General features: G+C 45.8%; 1 protein-coding gene across 1 annotated transcript in view; it reads right to left on the bottom strand.

Annotated features, from left to right (window-relative positions):
• LOC143291204 (myosin-IIIa-like) overlaps positions 1-10,000 on the bottom strand; it is a 59,225-nt gene that overhangs the window by 24,807 nt on the left and 24,418 nt on the right. The window contains exons 11-13 of the mRNA XM_076600950.1: positions 8,570-8,752; positions 4,207-4,337; positions 669-723 (exon numbers count right to left, since the gene is read on the bottom strand). Coding sequence (XP_076457065.1) covers positions 669-723; positions 4,207-4,337; positions 8,570-8,752 — 369 coding nt within the window. The remainder of the gene's footprint in view (positions 1-668; positions 724-4,206; positions 4,338-8,569; positions 8,753-10,000) is intronic.

Below are 10,000 nucleotides of genomic sequence, written 5' to 3'. Positions count from 1 at the left end.
ACTAACCGTCACCCTCCCCAAGAAAGGAAACCTTCAACACTGCCAGAACTACCGACCATCAGTTTGGTCAGCCATGCCAGCAACGTGATGCTTAACACCACTCTGAGCAGATTACAGCCTAAAGAAGACACCATCATTATTGCTGAAGAACAGGCTCGAGTTCGCAAAGGCAGAATAAAATACAAACAGCTATTTAATCTGATCACTCCTGGTCACTCACATCTCTAACAGCAACGGATCTGATCACTCTTTATGAAAAAAACACCTCTAACAGCGACAGGAATTCTGCCTTGTCTTCATAGACTTCAAGAATGCGTTCGACATAGTGTGACAGGAAGCACTACTGACCACAATGAAAACAAAAATCATTTTGATGACCACTGCATGCATGGCAGTCTGTCGTGTCTGACTGCGACCATCATCAGTACATGAGTGAAGGCCACTGCTGCCCTGGTTATCAGTGGCTAGATAGTAATTCTAGTATAGTAGTGTGTGTTGCCCAGTAGTTACACATCCCCACTCTTTTGACCAAGAGGGATCAGGGGCAGTTGGGTGTTGGGTGGGGGATGGTCCCCGAAGGTCAACTAGCCTCCAAGACTGCTACTACCTACTACAACTACGGATGGTGCTGGTGCTGGTACTACTACTGCTACGGTACACAGCATTACCTGAAATGACCTGGTCGCAAAGAGTGCATCAGGAGAGGACATGTCCTGAGGAAAGCTGGAAAGAGGAAAAGAAAATATCACTCATCGTCGTCAACATCACAGCATTAATTGATTCAGTCCAGGTCAATTCACTTCAATTCAATGATACTTTCACAGCCCATATTTTTGTTGGAAACTGCAATGTCAACCTTCACATCAACACTCCCCTTAACTATGTGACATGATTATATACAAATATCAACATCCATACACCATCGTCCACCCATCCCACACTCTATAGTAAAACAACACTCACCTTCTTCTTCTTTTTCTTCTTTTTCTTCTCATCATCATCATCATCATCATCATCATTCGAAACATTCACATTCTAACCACCCAGACATCATGGGGATCTCTCTCTCTCTTTCTCTCTCTCTCGCTCTCCCACTCTCTCTCTCTCTCTCGCTCTCCCTCTCTCTCTCACACACACACCCACCCACACATGTGGCTCGTCCGTCGGGATCGACGAGGACCATATAGTCATCCTGGGGGTGGGTGCGTTGGGCTCTGTGGGTGCGCAGATGACTGGTCAGGCCAATCCGCGCCCGGAAGGTTCTGACGCAGTGTGGACAGGGGATGGTGGCGGCTGTCGGGGACTTGCTGGCACTGCTTTTCCTGGCCTGTCTGCGTTGCTCTGCTGCAGCGATTCTGTTGGCCTCAGGATTTGGCGCCTTTGTGGACAGCTGAACGCCACTTTGGTCTGTCCATTGCATTCAGCTCCCATGTGTCGTGGCTGATGTTGAAGGCCTTCAGAGAACCTTTCAGAGTGTCTTTGAAGCGCTTCTTTTGGCCTCCATGGGAGCGCTTGCCATGTTGGAGTTCGCCGTACAGCAGTTTCTTGGGGAGCCAGTGGTTTGGCATGCGAACTACATGGCCTGCCCAGCGCAGCTGGGCTTGCATCAAGATAGTGTAGATGCTGGGCAAGTTTGCACAAGTGAGCACCTCTGTGTCAGGGATCTTCTCTTGCCACTTTATGCCGAGAAGTTTTCTGACGCTGGTGGTGTGCAAGTGGTTCAGCTTTTTGGCGTGGCGTTTGTAGACCGTCCATGATTCACATCCATAGAGCAGTGTGGTGAGAACTATGGCCTTGTATACTTTGAGCTTCGTCTCCAGGGTGATGCCTCCCCTGTTCCAAACGTTCTTATGGAGTCTGCCGAAGGCAGCGCTGGCTTTGGCGAGTCTGGCATTCACCTCGTCGTCGATGACAACTGTGCGAGAGAGTGTACTGCCCAGGTATGTGAAATTGTCCACCGCATTCAGTCGTTGCCCGTTGATGAAGATGCTTGGTTCAACGTAAGGCTTTCCTGAAGCTGGCTGGTGCATCACCTCAGTCTTCTTTGTGCTGATTGTGAGGCCAAAGTTGTCACAGGCAGCAGAGAACTTGTCGACGCTGTGTTGCATGTCAGCTTCGGAGGCAGCGTTGAGAGCGCAGTCATCAGCAAACAGGAAGTCGTTGACGGTGTCTGTCCTCACCTTGGTTTTTGCTGAGGCTGAAGAGTGAGCCATCTGTGCGGTACCTGATGCCAATGCCTACGTCAGCGTCTCTGAAGGCATCTGTCAGCATGGCTGAAAACATGAGACTGAACAGGGTGGGGGCAAGAACACACCCTTGCTTGACTCCGTTGGAGACAGGGAATGGTTCTGAAGTCTCTCCGTTGTCCTGAACTCTGGCCAGCATCCCATCGTGTAGTTGCCGTATAATGGTGATGAACTTTCTGGGACATCCGTACTTCGCCATGATTCTCCAAAGTCCATCTCTGCTAACAGTATCGAAGGCCTTGGTCAGATCGACATAGGTGGAGTAAAGGTCGGCGTTCTGTTCCTGACACTTCTCCTGGAGCTGCCTGGCAGCAAACACCATGCCGATAGTCCCGCGTTCTTTCCGGAAGCCACACTGGCTCTCTGGTAGGAGACCTTGCTCAAGGTGCGCTACGAGACGGTTGAGTAGCACTCTGGCCAGAGTCTTGCCTGCGACGGACACCAGGGATATTCCACGATGGTTGTCACAGACCTGACGATTTCCTTTGCGCTTGTACAGGTGTATGATGGAAGCGTCTTTGAAGTTCTGTGGAACTGCCTCATGCTGCCAGATGAGCTGGAATAGCTGATGAAGCTTCTCAGTCAGCGCCATACCACCTTCTTTGTAGACCTCACACACACACACACACACACACACACACACACACACACACACACACACACACACAGAGACACACACAGACACACACACACACAGACACACACACACACACACACACACACACACACACAGATAGAGACAGACAGAGAAAAAGACACAGTCATCAAGCCAGCAAGCCAGACAGAGAGATGGACAGAGACAGAAAGAGAAGAGAGAAAAAGAGAGGTGGAGGGGGAGGGGAGAGAAACAGAGGGAGTGAGAAGGAGAGCCAGCCAGCCAGCCAGACAGACAGACAGACAGATGGAGAGACGGAGAGACGGGTAAAGCCATAGGCGCAAAGAGAAAGAGAGAGAGAAAGGGGGGGGGAGAGAAAGAGAGAGAATGCAAATGCGAATGGTTTATTCATCAGGCCACGGCCCCTCATGAAGGGGTGAGTGAACAAATACTGTTACATAACATTCAACAACAAAATCACATTTCAACAAAATAACACTTGACCTGAGAAACAATAGTTCATGACAGACTACGAGATTACAATTTCTCTAAGTTTGAACGCTTTATATAAGAAACATGATAGATTATGCGCGTCACGTTGTCTTGTGGATGACATCAGAAGACTTAACTTAAAGGCACACGGATACTGGTAATACTTGTGTGGAATAAACATTAGTCTAATTTCACTAAGGACTGGGCAGCATAAAACAACATGTAATTCATCTTCCTTGAATGTTTTCATAATGGACAAATTTAGTCTCTTTCATTATGTTCTCTCTATCTATAATGATGTACAGCCAAATCAGATACACCTAACCTAATTTTTGTCGTTATATATCTTAAATGTTTATATATATTGAGCATTAAATATTGTTTTATATCATGTGTATTGCAAAAGCTTCTATACATGTTAAATCTTTCACTGCCCTGAATCTGATCAGAGAAAGAGAGAAAGGGAGTGAGAGGAGACAGACAGACAAACAAACAGACAGACAGAGAAACGGGCAAAGACAGAGGCGCAAAGAGAGGGGAGAGACAGACAGACAGACATACAGACAGAAACCGGCAGATAGACAGGCAGACCGATATATATATATATATATATATATATATATATATATATATATATATACAGAGAGAGAGAGAGAGAGAGAGAGAGAGAGAGACAGACAGACAGACAGACAGACAGACAGAAACAAACAGAGACAGACAGAGACAGACAAAAGGGAAAAAAATTAAAAGAGAGAGACGGGAGAGGCACAGTCAGACAAACAGAGAGCCAGTCAACCAGCCAGACAGTCAGACAGAAACACAGACAGAAACACAGTCAGACAAACAGACAGACAGACAGAGGAGCGAACTCACCCAGACTCGTGAAAGGTCGGCGCGGCCAGGGCTGGCACCAGAGGGTTCTGGCATCGTATCAGCATCTGTCGTGCCGACTCTGGCAGGGAGCTCCGGTTCTTGATGACGAAATCTCTGGAGGTGTAAGTAACCTGCAGCAATTCACTTCGCTTGTTCGCTTGTTTGTTTGTTCGCTTGGTTCGTCAGTTGGTTGGCGGCTTGGTTGTTCGTTCGTTCGTCCGTTCGTCCGTCTGTCTGTTCAGCTGGTTCGTTTGTTCATTTGTTTTGTTAGCGAATGTGTGAATGAGTGAGTGAGTGAATATATCAGTGAGAGAGCGAGGTTGTTTATTCCCTCCCTTCCCTGCCCCTTCGTTGCTTTTTTCAGTCCACAGTTATGCATGCGTGTGACTAACTGGTGTGAAAGCGCTTTGATTTGTCTCTGCACAAGATTTAGCGCTATATAAATACTAATTATTATCGTTATTATTATTCATGGAAAGGCCCAGGCCCCTTATGAAGAGGTATGAATCAGAATCAGAATCAATTCTAATGTCAATTAAACCTTAACAAGGTTTATAGGACACGCATGCAAAGCTGCATGTACCACACACAAAAAGCAAAACAAAACATAGTAATAATAACAGATAAAGAATAAGACATTTAATCACTCCTGTATACTTTGGCGTTTTGGCAGCAGTTATTGACAAAATTTTCCATGTATGTGAACATTATTCGCTCTTATGTAAACAGAGAACGAGCGAGCGAGTGAACGAGGGAGTTAATAATTCATTTTTTCATTCATTTATTCAGTCATCCATCCATTCATTCAATCGTTTTTATATTTCAGTTTCGCCAGCATTTCATTATGACCATAGCAATGCAAGGTTATGTTTTATGTTATGTTTTGCTAATGCTGCTTTCATTCCAGGCATTTGCAAAATACATGTTGTTTGTTTGTTTTTGATTCTATACTTACTTAACCTATGATCGAACTTGTCACATGGTCTTAGCAATGCATGGTATGCCTATGTAATGCATGGTATGCCTATGTAATGCATGGTATGCCTATGTACATACTATTCGACATGCTATTCTACAAGTATGTCAGACTGGTGAATCATGGACTGATGGCCAAAACAATGAACGCTTTCCAACTTCATAGTTCATTTATTTATCTATTTGTTTATTCATTTATTGTCGACTCATCCCTTCTTACTGGAACGTTTCCATCCACTTTCAAAACTGCAATCGTCCGGTCTCTTCTGAAGAAATCCAACCTTGATGCAAACATTTTGAAAAATTATCGACCAGTTTCTAACCTTCCTTTCCTGTCCAAACTCCTAGAAAAATCTGTCCTGAAGCAGCTCAACAACCATCTTTGCACTTTGTTTCAACAATATCCTTCACCCTTTTCAGTCTGCATATCGTGCTGACCACAGCACCGAAACCACTCTACTGCGAGCGTCCGACTCAGAAAAAAATTACTTCTCACTCTTCTCGACTTATCAGCCGCCTTTGACACGATAGACCATTCAATCCTTCTTTCCCGTCTTCATTTTACATTTGGCATCAACGGCACTGTTCTCAACTGGTTCAAATCTTATCTCACTGATCGATTCCAGTCTGTCATCGTCGATAATTTCCAGTCTGAACCTGTTAAAATCAAACACGGAGTCCCGCAGGGATCTGTTTTAGGCCCAGTTCTCTTCACACTGTACACTGCTCCTCTTGCTCAAATTATCAACCACCACAATGTTAGTCATCATTCCTGTGCTGATGACACTCAACTTGAGAAGAGTGATACCCCTGAAAAATCGTCCTCGCTCTTGCAAGAAACATCTGAATGCTTCCTGGACATTCAAAACTGGATGACTCTAAATAAGTTACAATTGAACGCAGACAAAACCGAAGCAATGGTCATAGGAACTAAACAAAAACTCTCTTCCATCACAGCTGACAAAATCAAAATTGGCAGTGCATCCACCCCTCTTTCCAGTTCAGTCAGGAACCTCGATGTTGTCATTGATAACACAGTGTCCGTGCAAAAATTTATCAGTCAGACATGTCAATCCTGCTACTAGTAGTCAGTTGCGACGCATCAGTTCCATTCGGAAATATCTGTCCGCTGACGCAAATCTAGACTTGTCGTTTCTCTCTCGCCTTGACTACTGTAACTCCCTATTGTCTGGTTTGCCTGCTTCATCCATTCAGTCCCTTCAGCGCATACAAAATTCTACTGCCTGACTCGTCCTCAGAAAGAAAAGATCTGAGCACATCACTCCTATTTTGCAACATCTCCATTGGCTCCCTGTCTCACACAGAATAAAGTATAAGATCAGCACTCTATGTTATAAATGAAATCACAAATCTGCCCCTTCCTATCTTTGTGGCTGCCTTCACCTCTACACCCCATTTCGATCTCTACGATCGGCTTCGGATCCACTCTGTTTACGGATACCCAAATTCAAACACTCCACTGTTGGACGCTGTTCTTTCTGTGTCTCTAGACCTTCATTTGGAATTAACTTCCTTCAGCTCTTTCAAGTCTGGCCTTAAATCTCACCTCTTCACAAGATTGCTTCCCTCCCCTACCTCTTCCTTGTCTTCAGTTTCTTCAGTTTTAAAGTTATGCATGCGTGTGAATGACTGGTGTGAAAGTGCTTAGATTTGTCTCGCACAAGATTCAGCGCTATATAAGTGCTATTATTAATATTATTAATTAATTAATTAATTCAATCATTCATCTATTTATTTGTTTATCTATTCATTTGTTCATTCATTTTTAATGTATCTGTTTGTTTATTGATTTGTCTTTTTCTTTTTCTTTTCTTTCTTTTTTTTTTTTCAAGGGGGACCCCTACTCTACATCAAAATTGTCAAAGCTGATTAGGATACATTGGACTAAGTTCAAACCATAATTTAACCTGGCTGATGACACTTTGATTTCAGAGCTTGGGTATTCGGTCCAAACTACGCTTTGCCATTTGTTATCAGCCTGATTGTCTCCCTTTACGTTGTCCCGATTCTTGTTTGATGGCCATTTAAGATAAGGACCCCCCCCCCCCTCTCTCTCTCTCTCTCTCGGACACACACACACACATACATCCGCACCCACCAACTTCCACCCCCCTCCCCAACCACACACACACGTGCTCTCACCCCAAATACATTGAAGGTCTGCTCACAAGAAATTACTGTTAAGTAACCACCATGGACAAATGGATTTCAAAAGATGGGGGTTTGAGGTGGGGGTAGGGGATGTAGCCAAGTTTAGCATCTTGGCTCTCATATATTCAACACAACAAACACACAACAAAGCAAGTCGTGTGTGTGTGTGTGTGTGTGTGTGTGTGTGTGTGTGTGTGTGTGTGTGGTGTGTGTGTGTGTGTGTGTGTGTCTGTGTGTGTGTGTGTGTGTGTCTGTGTCTGTGTATCTGTGTCTGAGTATATCTGCCTGCACAGCAGCTGACAGACTCGTTGAACAGACGACAGTTGATGCCCCACCTGCATGCACTGAGACACTTGCCATTTCAAACTTCAGACCAAGCCCATTTTCACAAACAATAAAAATTTGTTTTTTTAAGTTTATAAAACTACATCTATATATCATTCACTGCCCGACTGTGCTTATTGTGCCTACATAGGTATACATGTGTAGACTAGTTAGAATCGAATTTAGAAGTTATGCTAATCCTTCGTCAGCTTTAAGGAAGGATTTCAACTGACGCTACGATAAGAAAGAAAGAGCAGAATGAAAATAAGCAGCCGTCATCATCATCAGCAGCAGCAATATCAACGTCTTTAATCTCATCATCACAAGCAGCAACGTCATCATCAGCGTCATCGTCATCATCACCAACGTAGTCTTCGTCGTTGTCAATATAATCATCATCATCATCATCAACAACAACATCATCATCATCAGGGTCATCATCGACATCAACTTGATACAGAGGGAAGTAGAAAATCAAATTTTTAATCATCTTTGTGTGCTTACACCGTTCAGACGTGTATGTTTCACGGGATTGTGTTGTATTCGCGCGCGCGCGCGTGTGTGTGTCTGTATGTATGTCTTTGTCTGTCTCCCATGTGAGTCTCTTTACCCGCAAATTCACAAATTCCCCATCCACTCACTCACCCCACCCCACCCCAAATCCCTCCCACCCATCCCCCTACCCCTCCCGTCCCCCATCCCTCTTCCCCTCCCCTCCCCTCCTCTGACCCCCACACCCCTCCCGTCCCCCATCCCTCTGCCCCTCCCCTCCCCGCCTCTGACCCCCACACCCTCCACCACCCCAAACACCCCCAACACCACTCTACAACTCCTCCTTCTCTACTCCTACTGCTCCTACTCCTCCACCGCCACCCATTCCCGTCGGCCTCACCTGTCCCAGACCAGCGTGCTTGATGAAGAAGACGTCAGCGCCTTTCACGGCTTTGCCGGTGTGCACGTAACTCGCGTTTTTCCGCAGAGAGCGGTCACTGTCCATCAGACTGACCAGACTTTCCGGCGAGCCCTCTGGGTCCAGACACGTGGCTGTCAGTTTGGTCATGATCCCGTAATCAGGCTGCAAACAACGACCCGACCCACAGCCTGTGACGTGAGCAGAATGCCATTGGGCAGCTCATCGTTCGTTTCCTGGTGTCGTTCTGTCAGCTTCAAAAGGCACGCACTCGTACACACTAAGACATGTGACATGTATGATAGTCAGTCGTGCCGGATCATGACCATCAGAACAGCAGCGCAGAGGAGCCATCTGCTGTCCCGAATATCTGGGCTAGAATTTGATTATAGTGGAGAGTGTCTTGCGCAAGTTACATCCCTACTCTCTGGACCAAGAGTGTTTTAGTACAGTCAGCGTTGGGGTGGTTCCCACAGGCCAGCTAGCTCCCCAAGGCTGCAGCACTAAAGAGCCAGTGCAATTTTGTCTCCTGGTTTGAGAGTCATAGTCCTTCACAAAAGACTACACTGTAAATGATTTTCCACTGCAGTGGAGAAACCATTGATAATACAACTCTAACGTTGCTGTTGGCACAACTGTTAACTTTTGTCAGTCTGTGATATAAGCTGAGGGTTGGGCTCCGTGAGTAAATGACAGACCCAGACCCGACTACAGCAGCTGTTAATGATAACAAGAAGAAAACAGCAGCATCAATAACAGCAGGAAAGGGTCTTAATACGTTTTGTCAATATCCTATTATGGAAAAAGTACAATGAACGGATGAATGATTGATATGGACACTTATAAAGCGCCTGTCCTCGGTTGGAGACAAAGCTCTAAGCTTGTAACGTGGTCATTTTCAAAACAGTCTGCCGAACTGGGTAGAGCCGACTGACGGCTACCACCGTGCGCTCATCATTCGTTTCCTGTGTCATTCAGTCAGGTTTAAGTCACACATGCATATACACTGACACGTGACATAACAAGGACAAGAAAAGAAAAGAGACACACGTGATCACTAAAACAAGCAGGAAAGACGAATATGAAGAAACGCAGGTTCTAAAGCTTCCTAGAAACAGGTCAACACAAGAGTCGCGCGTGCGCACATATACACACGCATGCACACACTAACACGCATGCACACACGCACGCGCGAACACACACACACACACACACACACACACACAAACTCACGTACACACCATCACACACCCACGCTTGCATGCGCGCGCACACACACACACACACACACACATGCACACACACATGCACACACACACACACACAATGTACACACGCCCACCTACGCCCCATCGCCCCCTCCTCACCCCCCGCCCACACACACACACACACACACACACACACACACTAGCT

Source organism: Babylonia areolata, chromosome 16, assembly GCF_041734735.1.
Source record: "Babylonia areolata isolate BAREFJ2019XMU chromosome 16, ASM4173473v1, whole genome shotgun sequence".
In the NCBI taxonomy this organism is placed as follows: domain Eukaryota; kingdom Metazoa; phylum Mollusca; class Gastropoda; order Neogastropoda; family Buccinidae; genus Babylonia; species Babylonia areolata.
This window is presented reverse-complemented; position numbering and strand designations above follow the sequence as displayed.